This window comes from Haliotis cracherodii, unplaced genomic scaffold, assembly GCF_022045235.1.
Source record: "Haliotis cracherodii isolate W230 unplaced genomic scaffold, xgHalCrac1.p SCAF_29, whole genome shotgun sequence".
Taxonomy (NCBI): domain Eukaryota; kingdom Metazoa; phylum Mollusca; class Gastropoda; order Lepetellida; family Haliotidae; genus Haliotis; species Haliotis cracherodii.
Genome location: NW_027266285.1, coordinates 3,923,403 through 3,942,201, shown reverse-complemented (window position 1 = coordinate 3,942,201; position 18,799 = coordinate 3,923,403). Strand labels below are relative to the sequence as shown.

The 18,799-nt window shown below is 39.3% G+C and overlaps 1 protein-coding gene across 2 annotated transcripts; it reads left to right on the top strand.

The window, feature by feature from the left end:
* Positions 1–506: 506 nt before the first annotated feature.
* On the top strand, positions 507–18,554 carry LOC139473472 (phosphonoacetaldehyde hydrolase-like). 2 transcript variants are annotated; one of them, XM_071256065.1, is made up of 2 exons: positions 507–601; positions 14,259–18,554. In XM_071256065.1, exon 2 carries the CDS (start codon positions 14,264–14,266, stop codon positions 15,104–15,106), a length of 843 nt encoding a protein of 280 aa, XP_071112166.1. In that variant the 5' UTR covers positions 507–601; positions 14,259–14,263; the 3' UTR covers positions 15,107–18,554. The 2 variants fall into 2 exon arrangements, with proteins under 2 accessions (XP_071112166.1, XP_071112167.1); XM_071256066.1 differs by lacking the exon at positions 507–601 and adding an exon at positions 8,163–8,223.
* The last annotated feature ends 245 nt before the right edge of the window (positions 18,555–18,799 follow it).

Below are 18,799 nucleotides of genomic sequence, written 5' to 3'. Positions count from 1 at the left end.
GGCCTTAGTTTGTTCGCTCACAGTTTCCCTAAAGCTGCCAAATACAAAAATCGTTGCACAGTACTTTAATCGCTGTACGAATATAAAGCGGAGAAATTTTCTGTTCCAACGCAGATTAAATTCTCGGACAGTGTCTTAAAAACTGGTTTAATATTTGCAGTAACACCATAAGATAGGAAATTTAATATTCTATATCTCTGCGTAAAATATTGCCAGAGGTAGATCCACTGGCGCGTGAGCGCAATTCTCGCACAACCTTCACTTTTCAGATCTTAGAAAAAATGTGCGTCAGAAAAAAAACTCGGCATCCAGCGGGTTAACAACAGTGATTTATAAGTCACAATTGTAGAAAGGGAAAACTGTTTTACAGGGGCAGATTTGAGTTGGGATATCGATATATACACACAGCTGCAATGGGCTTTTTATCTCCGAGAACATTGTCCTGGAAACAGGGAACTGATTGTTCAAATACAACCCATTTTGCGTTTGCGAGTAGGTGAAGGACACAGCTGAGAGCGCCTGACTCTGTAAACACGCCAGTGTCCTTGTTGACTGCACTCACGCTGAACAGCTGATTCGTTAGCCTTGGTCTTCTCACAAGGTGTGTATAGTACTCTTCATGTTTATGTTGTTTATGCAACGACGTGTGAGCATTTGTTAACCTACTGAGTAGGTTCTGTCCCACACTTGGTGAAGCCTAATAATTCGGACATCACATGTTGTATCAAAGACTTGTCTAGGGGGTACGGTACTATGACATTATGTATATCATGCACACGATCTGATGTAATGCTGAGAAACTTCATGGAAAGTGCTGTTTTCATCTGTGTCATCAGGAATAGTGTTTGTACGAGTGGTTGGTAATCAGCTATGGATTCAGCAACTGATGTTCTCAAAAGATCTTCTTCTGGATCTACTGTAGTGGCCATGTTTTCAGAGCATACTATGTTTCCAGAACTACAGATAAGCGGCGTGCCTCAAATACCCCCACCCCCAAAAAAAGAAAATATTCAAAACCCAATAACTTTCAATTAACTTGCGAACAGAAACGCATGAAAAACTCAAATGTATAAAACATGTACAGTCCGCGTAAATATCTAATGAAGCTTTTTCAGCATGCGTACAAAGGAGCTAATTTCCGAAACGCATTTGCGAGCTCATTTACTTTCAGAGGCAAGCCTATACATTTAAAATAGTTATATACATCTTAAACATTATTAACCCCCGTCACGAAGTGGAAGGGGGATATAGGAATGGGTGCCGTCCGTCCATCTTTCCGTCCGTCACATTTCGTTCCTGGAGTAGAACACAAAAAACATGAGATATCTTAACCAATCTTGCCACATAGATAGGTCTAGCAGTGAACTGGTGCCTTTCGATAGTTTGGGATTTTTGAAAAAAATATTTTTTTACCATGGCAACGACTTTGACTAAGACTGAAAATGGCGGTAGACTTTGTTTCCTGAGCAGATCTTGAAAACCGGCACATAGATTGGTCTAGTGGTGAACTCTGGCTTTTGATAGTTTGGGAATTTTTTAAAAATTATTTTTCGAGTGATCATGGCAACGACTTTGACTGAAAATGGCGGTAGACCTCGTTTCCGGAGCAGATCTTGAAAACCAAAGAATATTTCTTCACCAAACTTGGAACATAATGTCATCTCGCAGTATTGAATACTTTTCCTTTCTTGTTGGCAAGTTCTGCATTGCTTGTGTGTATATTCCTGTAAAAGTGTCATGGACACGGTTGTCGCATTCACTTACTAACTTCATGCAGAAACTGCAGGATCTCTCCAAGCAGCATGAATGTGAACATGTCCTACTTACTGGGGATTTCAACTGTGATCTGAGTGAAAAACTGAAATTTGAAGATTTCTCTAATGTGCAGAAAATGACTCAACTCATTCACTCTCCAACACTGGACTTGTTGTTTACTGATCATGCCAGTGCTGTAGCATTCCAAACTCCTGTCTACTACTCAGTTAATGGAGTTAATTAAGCATGGATCCGTACTTTATCTTTCTTAGCTTGCAATTGTGTAAACTGTAACATACACATTTCTTAGCAGCCCTTTCCAAAACATCCTCCTGTATAGTTACCAAATTTGAAAAATGTCTAAGAACATTTTGGATGACATTCAGTCATGTCCAAGAAAATGAGGAGGCTATACTTAAAGTTTTACCATAGCACACTTAGTTTTTTAAACCAACCAGTACATGGACATTTTAAGGATATCTTATTCTATGAATACCCCTTTTTTCTTAAACTCAATGCCTTTTTCTGCAGATATTTTTAGAATCTTAGATAATTGATCTGTAGTGATTGTAATATTTGAATACGTATGACAATCTATTTTATACGTCAGTAGTAGGTCATAATGTGAAAAGTAAGCTATTATTTCATTGTTACTTTTAATTCTACCTTGGGATGACATATTGCCTCCATTCTGGTTGTAAGGATAACATCCTGATTGGTGGAATACCCGGAATGAAGTTGATCTGATCGGTCGAAGAACGCTTGAGTGCATTCCATCCCAATTGATCAAATCAGTGTAGTTACCCAGGCATGGTAGCTGATTAGTTGACCACTATTTTTGCATTCTTAGCTATATATTCGATTGATCGGGATGACACCATTTGAGTGACTTGGTTGATGCATGTCATCTGATCTCAGTTGCGTAGATAGATGCTCATGAGGTCAAGCACTAGATTGTCTTCTCCAGACTCAATTACTTTCACACCGCTGTCATATGCAGTGTTTGAAATAATTTTAAGACACAACGAGACCCATAAATGTTGCCTGCCCATCTTCAAAAAGTGACCTGCCGGCATTCAGACATTGTAAACATTGAAAAATTGCGAAAGTAAGAGACAAATCAGGTCTTGATTCAGTTGAAATAATGCAAACATTTACTGTATGAACTTCAGAGCTTGTGATATCATTCATATAATGTTTGGCCCTCACTCTATGACTCTTCTTACTCTTACAAAGTGAAAGTCAATTCTTATAAAGAGAAAAGTTTGTTTTTTAAACAAATAGGGGTGTAGACCTGGATCCCTAAGTGTGACTCCATGTTTTCTATGACAGCCATAAAAAACCCAGCTACTTCTTGGAATAAAATAGTTCCCCAAGAAAGAGAAGTGACATGAGCATATGTATGCTCAACTAATTTTACAGGAACATCTGTTGTAGTTTGTTTACAAGAAATGTTTTCAAAGAATATCATCATTGGGTGAGAAAGGTCTGTTATGAACTACCTCAGTAAGTCAGTCACAATGACAGAGTGTCGTAATACATTTACATCAAGTACAAGTCGTCAAAATGGGCGACATGAGAAACATGATGGGAGAGATTTCCGAAGTTGTTAATGAACCTGTGGTGATGACGTGCTAACTGTTATTGATCAGTTGGCCGATCATTCAAAGGTGATTATGAAGATGTCTCAAATAGATACCAAGGTAAAGTCATAGTTTGCTGTATACTGTAACCGTGAACAATCATGCAGCAGCAGTCTAACTCTCTGATGTTTCTCAATGCATGTTGAAAAGCTGAGTTTAAGATTAAAGGGTAAATAATGATCAGAAAAAATGCATTCATGTATTCATGCATGGGAATTCCCAGGGGTTGCCCCAGAAATGTGGAAGTAGTCCCTCAGTGTTTTCGTCATTTCAAGAATACAGTCTCGTGAAAAATGTATGAACGTCAAATTGTGTCGTTCATACGCTTATAAACATCAGTTTCGTGGTCATGTGAGCGGCCTCTCTTCCAATGGAAAAGCTGTTTACAAAATTTTAGTCGTACGCCCTTCATGATACCACAGATTTGTTTCATTATTAACCTCACACACACATCTTCATGTCATTGGAAATAACATATCAACAAATCCCAACTGAATTAAAAGAAAATTTGATTAGAAAGTCATAAAAATGTGAACACAATGAAATATTATAGGATATATAGCCTTAGGATATTTATTTTTTAGAGGTTAGAGATACATAGAATTGCTTACCTTTCGAAGCTCTCCGTGTAAAGAGTTAATATTGTGTATTCTTCCTTTATGGGTTATGGCACAAAAACCTGACAATGTGATGCGATGCGAAAACCAGAATGATGTCTTGTATGCATACGATCATAGTTATCTATGTGTTTTCACAAAACTGTGGGTACCATTCCTGTTATAAAGAATGCATAGAAAGAAAGACTTGTGCTAATTAGGAAGACCTGCAACAACTGCTGCAAATGGAATCACATCGTTCAGACCCATGTAAGAACAATCTAAGCTGAGAGATGACACCATTTCTGGAATTGCAACGAGAAGAAAATTACGTACAACAATAATTTCAGTGCACATAACATTTTTATTTTCCAATGATCTATGTCTTTATGTAATTATTTTTCATTTAATGTGATTCATCTTGTGAAAAGCAAGTCCAAATATTGATATGTGGCATTTATTGCCAATCTGAGCATAATGGTCAGCCAGTTCATCTTTTCAAAGGCAATCATGTGAATGTAGTTTGTCAGTGGGCTAGCACTATAAAATCATCATTAGTAATTGTGTGGTGATGCTGTACATGTAATTGTATCATGATGCTGTACACGTAATTGTGTGGTGATGTTGTACATGTAATTGTATGGTGATGTTGTACACGTAATTGTGTAGTGATGTTGTACATGTAATTGTATGGTGATGTTGTACATGTAATTGTATGGTGATGTTGTACACGTAATTGTGTAGTGATGTTGTACATGTAATTGTGTGGTGATGGTGTACACGTAATTGTATGGTGATGTTGTAAATGTAATTGTGTGGTGATGTTGTACATGTAATTGTATGGTGATGTTGTACACGTAATTGTGTGGTGATGTTGTATATGTAATTATGTGGTGATGTTGTACATGTAATTGTATGGTGATGCTGTATACATATGTAATTGTGTGGTGATGTTGTACACAGAATTGTGTGGCTATCTGTCTACCTGTTGTAAGGGGATATAGAAATGGGTGCTGTCGATCTACCTGTTGTAAGGGGATATAGAAATGGGTGCTGTTTGTCTACCTGTTGTAAGGGGATATAGAAATGGGTTCTGTCTGTCTACCTGTTGTAAGGGGATATAGAAATGGGTGCTGCCTGTCTACCTGTTGTAAGGGGATATAGAAAAGGGGGCTGCCTGTCTACCTGTTGTAAGGGGATATAGAAATGCGTGTTCTCAGTCTACCTGTTGTAAGGGAATATAGGAATGGGTGCTGTCTGACTCCCTGTTGTAAGGGGATATAGGAATGGGTGCTGTCTGTCTACCTGTTGTAAGTGGATATAGGAATGGGTGCTGTCTGTCTACCTGTTGTAAGGGGATATAGGAATGGGTGCTGTCTGTCTACCTGTTGTAAGTGGATATAGGAATGGGTGCTGTCTGACTCCCTGTTGTAAGGGGATATAGGAATGGGTTCTGTCTGTCTACCTGTTGTAAGTGGATATAGGAATGGGTGCTGTCTGTCTACTTGTTGTAAGGGAATATAGGAATGGGTGCTGTCTGTCTCCCTGTTGTAAGGGGATATAGAAATGAGTGCTGTCTGTCTACCTGTTGTAAGGGGATATAGGAATGGGTGCTGTCTGTCTACCTGTTGTAAGGGAATATAGGAATGGGTGCTGTCTGTCTCCCTGTTGTAAGTGGTTATAGAAATGGGTGCTGTCTGTCTATCTGTTGTAAGGAGATATAGAAATGGGTGCTGTCTGTCTACCTGTTGTAAGTGGATATAGAAATGGGTGCTGCCTGTCTACCTGTTGTAAGGGGATATAGAAATGGGTGCTGTCTGTCTACCTGTTGTAAGTGGATATAGGAATGGGTTCTGTCTGCCTACCTGTTGTAAGTGGATATAGAAATGGGTGCTGCCTGTCTAGCTGTTGTAAGGGGATATAGAAATGGGTGCTGCCTGTCTACCTGTTGTAAGTGGATATAGGAATGGGTTCTGTCTGTCTACCTGTTGTAAGGGGATATAGAAATGGGTGCTGTCTGTCTACTTGTTGTAAGGGAATATAGAAATGGGTGCTGTCTGTCTGCCTGTTGTAAGTGGATATAGGAATGGGTGCTGTCTGTCTATCTGTTGTAAGTGGATATAGAAATGGGTGCTCTCTGTCTACCTGTTGTAAGGGGATATAGAAATGGGTGCTGTCGATCTACCTGTTGTAAGGGGATATAGAAATGGGTGCTGCCTGTCTACCTGTTGTAAGGGGATATAGAAATGGGTGCTGTCTGTCTACCTGTTGTAAGTGGATATAGGAATGGGTTCTGTCTGCCTACCTGTTGTAAGGGGATATAGAAATGGGTGCTCTATGTCTATCTGTTGTAAGGGGATATAGAAATGGGTTCTGTCTGTCTACCTGTTGTAAGGGGATATAGAAATGGGTGCTGTTTGTCTACTTGTTGTAAGGGGATATAGAAATGGGTGCTGTCTGTCTACCTGTTGTAAGTGGATATAGAAATGGGTGCTGTCTGTCTACCTGTTGTAAGGGGATATAGAAATGGGTGCTCCCTGTCTATCTGTTGTAAGGGGATATAGAAATGGGTGCTGTTTGTCTACTTGTTGTAAGGGGATATTGAAATGGGAGCTGTGTGTCTGTCTGCCTGTTGTAAGGGGATATAGGAATGGGTGCTGTTTGTCTACCTGTTGTAAGGGGATATAGAAATGGGTGCTGTCTGTCTACCTGTTGTAGGGGGATATAGAAATGGATGCTATCTGTCTGCCTGTTGTAAGTGGATATAGAAATGGGTGCTCTCGGTCTATCTGTTGTAAGTGGATATAGAAATGGGTGCTGTCTGTCTACTTGTTGTAAGGGGATATAGGAATGGGTTCTGTCTGTCTTCCTGTTGTTAGTGGATATAGGAATGGGTTCTGTCTGTCTGCCTGTTGTAAGGGGATATAGGAATGGGTTCTGTCTTTCTGCCTGTTGTAGGGGGATATAGAAATGGGTGCTGTCTGTCTACTTGTTGTAAGGGGATATAGGAATGGGTTCTGTCTTTCTGCCTGTTGTAAGGGGATATAGAAATGGGAGCTGTGTGTCTGTCTGCCTGTTGTAAGGGGATATAGGAATGGGTGCTGTCTGTCTGCCTGTTGTAAGGGGATATAGGAATGGGTTCTGTCTGTTCGTCTGCCTGCCACTTTTTGTTTCTGGAGCATAACTCAGAAACCATTTAATATTTTCTGATGACTTTTTGCATATGTATCAAACTGTAACACATGTTGAACTGGTGCCTTTTGATGATTGGGTATTTTCTTCCTTGGGAGGAAACTGTGTATCTTTACTCGTAAGCTAAAGATAGAGAAAGAGATACTTGCTTATCTGAGAGATACTTATCAAGACTAAGTTTTGGCGCCATAAACACTACTTTTTCCATGATTACGTTGCTAACTGTAATTAAGACAGTTTAGGCCCTTACACCATGCTTTTGGATATTAACTTCATATCATTCACTACTATGTGAACAAACAAAATGCTGTTGTGCTCCATGGTGAAAACGCTGTTTTCTTCTTTAAAATACAATGTATCCTATGCCATAGTCTCCTTCAGGAAGAAATGTCTCTATCTCCATTCTGTTATGATGACATCAACTGCTGCCATAGTCTCCTTCAGGAAGTAATGTCTCTATCTCCATTCTGTTATGATGACATCAACTGCTGCCATAGTCTCCTTCAGGAAGTAATGTCTCTATCTCCATTCTGTTATGATAACACCAACTGCTGCCATAGTTTCCCAATTGTGTGGATCTATGCACATGATAATAATCACTGCATGGATTGTCTGGTCCAGACTCTATTATTTGCAGACCAATGTCATATAGCTGGAATATTGCTGAGAGTGGTGTGAAACAACGAACAAAGAAACAAAACATTTCCTCAATCAGGTCAAAGTTTGTGAAAGGTCATTCTGGCTGGACCTGTAATGGAATGGCCCCAACACTAAGATATGATTTGAATGAGATTGTCAGTGCAACTAGATCTGACATTTAGTCTGCACTTTGTTGTGATTGCTGTTTGTGAAACAAGTGCCAGTGGTGACACTGAACTCCTTGTAATCCTGTAAGCAAAGTGTGCCAGGATAGATTAGGCTGAACTCAGAGCTTGTCCTCCATCTTGGTACATCTTGAGATAAGCTTTGATAACCTGTTTGTTACAACGCTAGCTTGCCAGCCTTGTTTCTGGACAGTATCAACTGTGAGCCATAAGGTAAAGCAAACTATTTTCACATTGTTACATTTACCTGGAAGGATGTAAGAGAGTACCTCAATGATTACTATAGATTGTTATTATTAGCTATCTGGAATTTGCTGGCTGTACATTTTCTGCCTGTCATTAACTTTTTATCATTCAACATCTGCTCTGCAAGTATAAGGTCTATGAGTTTGAAACATTGCATTGATCATTTTTCGAGTTTCCGTGTCAACGACTTTGACTCAGACTGAAAATGGCGGTAGACCTTGTTTCCTGAACAGATCTTGAAAAACGTACCATATTGTCGCATTCACTTACTAACTTCATGCAGAAACTTCAGGATCTCTCCAAGCAGCATGAATGTGAACATGTCCTACTTACTGGGGATTTCAACTGTGATCTGAGTGAAAAACTGAAAATTGAAGATTTCTTTAATGTGCAGAAAATGACTCAACTCATTCACTCTCCAACACTGGACTTGTTGTTTACTGATCATGCCAGTGCTGTAGCATTCCAAACTCCTGTGTACTACTCGGTTAATGGAGTTAATTAAGCATGGATCCGTACTTTATCTTTCTTAGCTTGCAATTGTGTAAACTGTAACATACACATTTCTTAGCAGCCCTTTCCAAAACATCCTCCTGTATAGTTACCAAATTTGAAAAATGTTCCAGGGACATTTTGGTTGGTTGGTTGGTTTGTTGTTTAACGCCACACTCAGCAATATTACAGCTATATGACGGCGGTCTGTAAATAATCGAGTCTGGACCAGACAATCCAGTGATTAATATCATGAGCATCAATCCACGCAATTGAGATCGATGACATGTATCAACCAAATCAGCGAGTCTGACCACCCGATCCCGTTAGTCGCCTTTTACAAAAGCATAGTCACCTTTTACGGCAAGCATGGGTTGCTGAAGACCTATTCTACCCCGGAATCTTCACGGGTCAGGGACATTTGATCTGAAACCCTTTCCATCTAAATGGGGAGGCTATACTTAAAGTTTTACCACAACACACTTACTTTTTTAAACCAACCAGTACATGGACATCTTAGGGGTATCTTAATTCTATGAATACCCTTTTTTTCTCAAACTGCAGATATTTTTAGAATCTGTAGTGATTGTAATATTTGAATATGTCTGACAATCTATTTTATATGATAGTAGTAGGTCATAATGACCTTCTTTCAATGTGAAAAGTAAGCTATTATTTCATTGTTACTTTTAATTCTACCTTGGGATGACATATTGCCTCCATTCTGGTTGTAAGGATAACATCCTGATCGGTGGAATACCCGGAATGAAGTTGATCTGATCGGTCGAAGAACGCTTGAGTGCATTCCATCCCAATTGATCAAATCAGTGTAGTTACCCAGGCATGGTAGCTGATTAGTTGACCACTATTTTTGCATTCTTAGCTATATATTCGATTGATCGGGATGACACCATTTGAGTGACTTGGTTGATGCATGTCATCTGATCTCAGTTGCTTAGATAGCTGCTCATGAGGTCAAGCACTAGATTGTCTTCTCCAGACTCAATTACTTTCACACCGCTGTCATATGCAGTGTTTGAAATAATTTTAAGACACAACGTGACCCATAAAGGTTGCCTGCCCATCTTTAGCCATGGTGTAGGTCTCATTCAATGATGGTGTTGTAGTAACACCTACTGTGTTGACACCTCATTTCAGATGCATATACAACATCACCACACAATTACCTGTACAACATCACCACACAATTACCTGTACAACATCACCACACAATTACCTGTACAACATCACCACACAATTACCTGTACAACATCACCACACAATTACATGTACAACATCACCACACAATTACATGTACAACATCACCACACAATTACGTGTCCAATATCACCATATAGTTACATGTACGACATCACCATACAATTACACGTACAACATCACCATACAATTACCAGCTCAAGGACACATATTAATCACCTAGATATTACTTGACCATGTTGATGTATTCATACAGGACCAGCTCAAGCACACGTATTAATCACCTAGATATTACTTGACCATGTTGATGTATTCATACAGGACCAGCTCAAGCACACGTATTAATCACCTAGATATTACTTGACCATGTTGATGTATTCATACAGGACCAGCTCAAGCACACGTATTAATCACCTAGATATTACTTGACCATGTTGATGTATTCATACAGGACCAGCTCAAGCACACGTATTAATCACCTAGATATTACTTGACCATGTTGATGTATTCATACAGGACCAGCTCAAGCACACGTATTAATCACCTAGATATTACTTGACCATGTTGATGTATTCATACAGGACCAGCTCAAGGACATGTATTAATCACCTAGATATTACTTGACCATGTTGATGTATTCATACAGGACCAGCTCAAGGACACGTATTAATCACCTAGATATTACTTGACCATGTTGATGTATTCATACAGGACCAGCTCAAGCACACGTATTAATCACCTAGATATTACTTGACCATGTTGATGTATTCATACAGGACCAGCTCAAGGACACGTATTAATCACCTAGATATTACTTGACCATGTTGATGTATTCATACAGGACCAGCTCAAGCACACGTATTAATCACCTAGATATTACTTGACCATGTTGATGTATTCATACAGGACCAGCTCAAGGACACGTATTAATCACCTAGATATTACTTGACCATGTTGATGTATTCATACAGGACCAGCTCAAGGACATGTATTAATCACCTAGATATTACTTGACCATGTTGATGTATTCATACAGGACCAGCTCAAGGACATGTATTAATCACCTAGATATTACTTGACCATGTTGATGTATTCATACAGGACCAGCTCAAGCACACGTATTAATCACCTAGATATTACTTGACCATGTTGATGTATTCATACAGGACCAGCTCAAGGACATGTATTAATCACCTAGATATTACTTGACCATGTTGATGTATTCATACAGGACCAGCTCAAGCACACGTATTAATCACCTAGATATTACTTGACCATGTTGATGTATTCATACAGGACCAGCTCAAGGACATGTATTAATCACCTAGATATTACTTGACCATGTTGATGTATTCATACAGGACCAGCTCAAGGACATGTATTAATCACCTAGATATTACTTGACCATGTTGATGTATTCATACAGGACCAGCTCAAGCACACGTATTAATCACCTAGATATTACTTGACCATGTTGATGTATTCATACAGGACCAGCTCAAGGACATGTATTAATCACCTAGATATTACTTGACCATGTTGATGTATTCATACAGGACCAGCTCAAGGACATGTATTAATCACCTAGATATTACTTGACCATGTTGATGTATTCATACAGGACCAGCTCAAGGACATGTATTAATCACCTAGATATTACTTGACCATGTTGATGTATTCATACAGGACCAGCTCAAGGACATGTATTAATCACCTAGATATTACTTGACCATGTTGGTGTTCCTGTTATGAGCAAACACATCCCTGATTAAGGGAAGAGTAATTTGTATCCCCCCGCCCAACAAAGTTGTCGGGGGATATATAGAAACGGGCTCAGTCCGTCATGTTTCGTTTCCGGTGCATAACTCAGAAACTGTTCAATATTTTTTCATGAAACTTTGCAGGTCTGTCAAGTACATGCTGAACTGGTGCCTTTTGCTATTTAGAAATTTTAGAAATTTTAATTTTTTTTCGTTTCCATGGCAACAAGGTGGACTTAGGTTCCCAACTCTTCTTTTTTTTTACAATTTCCATGACAAGTTCCACCCCGGTTAAAAAAGGTTAGGGTTTGTTTAGATTTTAATTATGTCATAAATTCTGCAACAGGGGCAGGGGATATAGCCACGTTAGTGGCAAACTTTTGTTGTTCTATCTGCGTTTCTATGAACGAAAAGTTACCAAATCACACATATGTACAATGCATGGAATAACATACTATGCACTGCATAAAACACATATTTCACCTTTAGTATTTTGATAAGCTACAGTTAAACCTTGTGTCGAACTTGGATATGTCAAATTCCCGGTTGCCTCAAACTGACCCTGTGGTCCCTGTGAAGTCCTGTGTTCGTCATCATTTATTCATGGATCTGTCAAACTGGATTTGTCAAATTCCTTGTTGCAGGAAAGTCAATTCTGAATCCCAAGTATCCAAATTACGCATAAAATTTCCATGATGGCTCAAATTGTTTAAACTAAGAAATAATGTCTACACATTTTCAACTTTCAACTCACTTCGCACACAACTGACTGACCTCGCTGCAATTTGCCGCAATTACATCAAAGGCAGGATGCTTTCTAACAAGCACACAAGTTGTTTGGTTTTCGAGAGTCATTTGTTGGTTTGTCTCAAACTCTGGTTAACTCAAACATTTTTCAAGGTGCCCGCAAATTCAACACGAGGTTCGACTGGAAAAAAAGATAAGCACCCTCAGAAATTGTCAATTATGTGTAAAAAAGTGCTGAAATGACAAAATGAGCTCGAATATATGAATGTTAACTGTAGGAACAACCCTCTGACATTAAGAAACCACCGCCATTGTCAGCTGATGTTAGATTTTAATATATTGCCATTTCTGGATGCAATGAGTCCCTAGATGACACACTTACTTCCAAGGTTCAGTTGAAAGTAAACCTCCATATGCCTGCATCACAATCTCCACCCTGCGTCTCATCCCTACAGTCTGATGTCAAATCGTCTGAGGCGGCAACTAAAACCAGATGCAATGCTGCTCCCATTTCCTGTATACAACGCCCAAGGATATCCCAAATGTGCTCAATCAGATTCAGATTTGGACTCATGGCAGGCCAAGGCAGAGTTGTCACAGCATTATTCTGGTACATGTAGTAGGCTGTCAACTGCCCTGGAATCATGGAGTCTGGTGTTATCATCCGTGAACTGAGGTCTTATGAGCTACTCCCATTAGGGACAGTTGACCTGATGGTCCTTGGTGTATAGACCATCTTCCTGTACCTCCAAACCCTCAGTCGTACATCCCTGACATGGGGCAGGAACCCCCATTCATCCTATCAAGCCTGTTCAGCTAAACGCATGCCAAATGGATCCTCTGATGGTAATCTGCATGTAGGGAGCATGTGATGACTCTCCTGGGTACCATTCGGGCTGCTCTCAAGTGGTTGCTCATGGTTCTGGTGGCCAGGCGTCAATTGGGTAGCCATTGTGCATTCTGGACAGGACTCATTGCAAATGCCTGTCGTCATACAAATTAAAACGGTGCCCCGTCCTCACACTGTGATAGAATGGAGGTCATCCTTCATGGCATTGGTTCGATCATGTTTTTGATTTTCAAACTGATCAGCTGATTACTGTGTAATAGTAGCCCAGATAGTTTTGGAAGACTTTTTTGTGAGTTCTGATGTCACCATGAGACAAGAATGACACATCCTTATGATGGGACACCATTGTTGTCATTATCTTCCATGCCATTACAGTTGACATTAATGGTGACACATAATAATTCATTATCTCAGGGGGTGCTTAACCTTTTTCAAGGTGTGCATTAGTCTTGATGAAGGTAAATATTTAGTTGCCAATTCCACAAAATGTCTTTCATGTAGCTGTGGCCTTAGACTACATCCATTAGCTGGTGACACGTTTTTAATGAAATTGTTCTATCGTCAAGGTAAATGATAGGGAAAACAAGAAGCTCTGTCATTGCCAAATGGTGTTAAATCAGGACTGGGACATATTGAAGTGAAACTTCTCCATCATTAAACCTTGCTCACAGATAGAAGACCCAGTATATATACATCTAAAGCACCTTGTTCAAATTGCTATACTGAAAAACATTAGTTTGTTGCAATTATAATTAAAATCAGGAGAGATGCAGAGACTCGTTTCGTTATCATATATAATTCACTGCTTTTCTTGAATAGGTTGCCTCAGATTGCTGCAGTATTGCTGTTTGGACATTAGAAGTTTTTCACCCATTTACTCCTTTGCAAAGATAAGAATTAACAGGTAACAACACTTATCTTTTTTCTGCTTTCAGGGAATATGAGCCATTTCCGCTACTGTCGGTCCTATGTTGGCCCCGTGAGGGCATGCATCCTGGACTGGAGCGGTACCACTGCTGACAAGTACGTCTTGGCACCAGCAGTAAGCTTTATTGAAGTCTTCAAGAAATTCAAAGTACCCATCTCAATGGAGGAATCACGGGAGCCAATGGGTTTGCGGAAAGATCTCCACATTAAGGCCATCACTAAGATGCCCTCAGTCCAGTCTCGATGGAGGAAGGTTTATGGTAGAGATCCAACGGACAAGGATGTGGATGATATGTTCCAAACCTTTGTACCCATTCAGCTGGATGTGATTCGCCAATACGGCCAACTGATCCCAGGGACAAAGGACTCAGTGGATGAACTCCGAAAAGATTTTGGGTGCAAGATCGGTGTTACGACAGGTTTTCTGCGATCTATGGTCGATATCCTCCTTGAAGAAGCTAAGAAACAAGGCTATGTTCCTGATGCCACAGTTGCAGGGGATGAGGTAGTCAACGGTGCACGTCCCAAGCCATTCATGGTTTATCGAAACCTCGACCTTCTGGACATCCATCCTATCCAGTCGGTGGTTAAAGTTGACGATACAATATCAGGGATAGGGGAGGCTCTGGAAGCAGGATGTTGGGGAGTGGGCCTGGCTCGGTACAGCAACTACATGAATGTGGATAGCCTTGAGCAAGAGGCTGAGCTCTCGGATGAGGACATCCAAGACAGATTGCAGAAAACAAGAGACATTCTGAGGAAAGCCGGCGCTCATTATGTTGTTGATAGTATTGTTGATCTACCTGATGTTGTGAAGGATATCAATGCTAGACTGGCAGCAGGAGAGTCGCCTTGAGTTCTTTCTTTGGGTCGACAACCTTGTCTTTACATCCACAATGGTGGAGTCAAATCTACAGATGTAATGATGAGTTAACAGATTGTGATTGACTGATGACTGATGAATGTTCATGTATGAGGCATGGGTAACTGGTTTAGTGGATGATTATTTGAAACAGAGATATCCAAAGATGTTAAAATTATGAAGAATGATGATTATTATTATTGTTTTGTAAATCTTTTCAATAGTATGAGAGTATCTCTTATGTTAGAAGGTGCCAATTATAATAATAATAATAATGTCTTCTTTTGAGCATTGAAATTTTAATCCTTCTTATTCAGGTGATATTTGGAAGGAATACTCAGTGACAATTAGAACCAGAAACTGAAACACCAAGAAACTTCTATGTGGGGAGGAAAGTTGGTTGTCCTATTTGTGGTCATTGTGACTACTTCACAGATGTGTACACACTACATTCCTCCATCACCGATGACCACATTGGACACACTTCTGGTGTATTGGTGAAGGATGTCTAATTTTAGTCAGCTCATGAAATGAGGCTGTGTGTAACCTACAGGAGTGAAATGAGCTCAACTCCATGCATGAACTGACCACTGCCTGGCACTAAGGCTTTGTGTAGAACATGATGTCAAGTGAAAACATTGCTGTTTGTGAGATGTAGTCTGAGTGCTCATTGGTCTGTGCATTTGCTGGTTTAGCTCTAACTAAACAAGGTCTTTGCAGGATTTGTTATCAATAGGTACTACACAGCCATGTGGCCATATGTAGTCATTGGGGATAATATAACTTTGTGTGTGCAAAATTGTACAGTATTGACCATGTATTTTGTTTGACTGGAATATTTCAAACTCTTGCTCATGGAAGTTTGTTCCATATATATACATGAATGGAGATAAAGAGATATAAGATAAAGACTGGATCTCTGTTACAGTACACAACAGTATTGGTTCTCTGTCACAATACACCACAGCATTATTACAGATAAAAAGTAGTTCTCTGTCACAAGACAATGTCTTTCAACAGTATTGATGCAGGTATAAACAGTGTTCATTGTATATCTGGACATATGTTTGTAATCTATTCTATTAATTTTATTCAAAATTTCAGTCAATATTATTACCATTAATTTTTGTGGAAGGGTGTAATTGGCATATCGCACCAACTCACCATTTTTATATTATTAACAGCAACCACAATCAGATCACTGCAACTGGAACATTGAAATAAACCTTAGTTGTCAAACAATGGCTACATACAAATGATAAGCAATCTCATTAAAATCAGATCTCAGTTCTCGCTGCCGCTAAACAAAGATCTGGGGACATCCCATTATGGGTCACGTCAGGACGACCTTTCGCAAACTTTGACCGACGACTGAAATTATGTCAGCCAAGTCGACATCAACCAATTAGAAGGCAGCTTTCTTGAGCTTGACGGCACTCGTTTCAACCTAGCGAATTCCATTTCTGTCTACGCTGAAAAATATTTTGACACAGTTCTAGATTAATATTTTGAAAAACTGAACAAAGGAACATTCTAGAATGTTTAATATATGGTTGAGAGTGTATGGCAGTGCTTCCTACGTACTGTGCAACGCGTCCTCCGTTCAAATGTTTATCCGAGAGATAGACAATAATTTTGACGGAATCAGTCGTACGGGCCGTAATTGTCTTTCCGAATACCCCGTATTTATGTTTTCGAGGTTGCATTGATTAGAAAATACATTTCGACTGTCACTTTCATGATCTGGTAAGCGACGCTTTGATTGGTCGGATGAAAGGTCGTTCTGACGTGACCTGTAAAGGGATGTCCTCAGATCTTTGTTTAGCGACAGTGAGAACATAGATCTGAATTAAATGAGATTGATATCATTAGTGTCATACTTTGACTTGTTAAAGTAATATTTGATTGGCTCTTATATGGAAACATAATGTTTTTGCATTTGAAATAGCAAGACCACAGTGACTGGCCAAACTGTTCATCCTTAGAAAATATCCGGAAATAGCAATCACCTTTACCAAAGTGCTTTAATAAGATATAATATAGTAAAAGCTGCAGCTTAATTAACATGAAATTGGAAAATATTATTCCTGGTAAAAAATAGTTTCAGATACTATTTCTTCTGATTGTTGCATCCAAATTCTATAAAGTTATATTCTTGGGCATTTTGTAACTGAATTCCTGGTAAACCAGGAGGAAATGTCAGGACCACTGATTACAATTTCCGGCTTAGTTAATGAGAAAATACACACGGTAATCTTAATCTCTGCATATAAAACAATGCTTTATAGAACAGGAAATACAATTTAAATGGTAAATCATCATGTCATAGTTATTGTTTATCCCCTTTTCATTCACCTGAAGGAATACCATGTAGGGGTTTTTCATTTTTCTTCAACCATCAACTTGTTCATTTGAAGACAATGTTGTTTTATTTTACATTTTAACCAGCCACATTGTAAGAGCAAGCCAAAATTCTGTGAACTAACTAAAAGGCAAATAATTGCTTTTTAGTGAATAAATCATATTTGTGCCACTTTTGACTATTTTTATAGAAATGTATGTTTTTGAAGGCAGGTGCTTTAATCACACCTCTCTTCAGTTATGAGTGCTCCTTGTTTTTGAGATAGCATCTACTCAGTTCATATCAGTTTGAACCTCAAGGTTATATCCACATCAAGCCAAGCAGCAGTAGCACTACAATGTCAAACCCTTACAAAGCTCACTGTTGGGACATGGATAGAATTGGCCCTCATTAACTGGGGGGCCGGCAGGGCCACGGGTTGGCAAGTCATCTCAGGCGCAGTAATTCGCTGTGCAGGTAAACGTCTGAGACCTGCATCACTTCGGGCTTTCCTCCCACATAAAGCTGACATGCCATGATAAAACTTGAATAATGCTAAAAATGACATAAAACCCAACTCACTCACTGATTAACTGGGCTTGTTAGAGTTGGCATTGAACATTACACATGTTTTCAGTTAGACTATTATTTACAGATGCCACAATATATGCAGTATAATTGCTGCCTGCGGCGTCAAGAAATATTCACTCTTAAAGACTAGTTTTATTGTAGTTGTGGTCTATCATACTTTTGGCCATTGTTATTTTTCATGTTAAATGTATTACTCTCCTCATAATGCCATGAATTCACTTTAATGCTATAACAGGGATACAAATTGTTTTGTTGTACCATATTGGTGTGTGCACACTTCAAGTGATTAAAACTGATTGCTGTGTCAACACATGTTCAGTTGATGACTTGATCATGTTTGATATTCACATGAATATGCATGAAACCATGATAGATTACACTTGTTCTAAATGTTGTTTGATGTTAGTTTGCATTTTTCTTAACCTAATGATTGGTATTCGTATCAAATGAGGTGCATTCTTTAAACTACAGTTCATGTTATTTGGGAAATGTAAACAGAATAAAATGCCATTAAATCCATCTTGTTTACTAACTTGTGAAACTGCTATTTGCATTGGAAAAACATGCAGTGCCAATATGTCATGGACGTCTACTGCTGAGTAATGACAGGAGATGGTCTCATAGCTAGACGTCCACTACTGAGTAACGGCAGGAGATGGTGTCATAGACGTCCACTACTGAGTAACGACAGGAGATGGTGTCATAGACGTCAACTACTGAGTAATGACAGGAGATGGTGTCACAGACGTCCACTA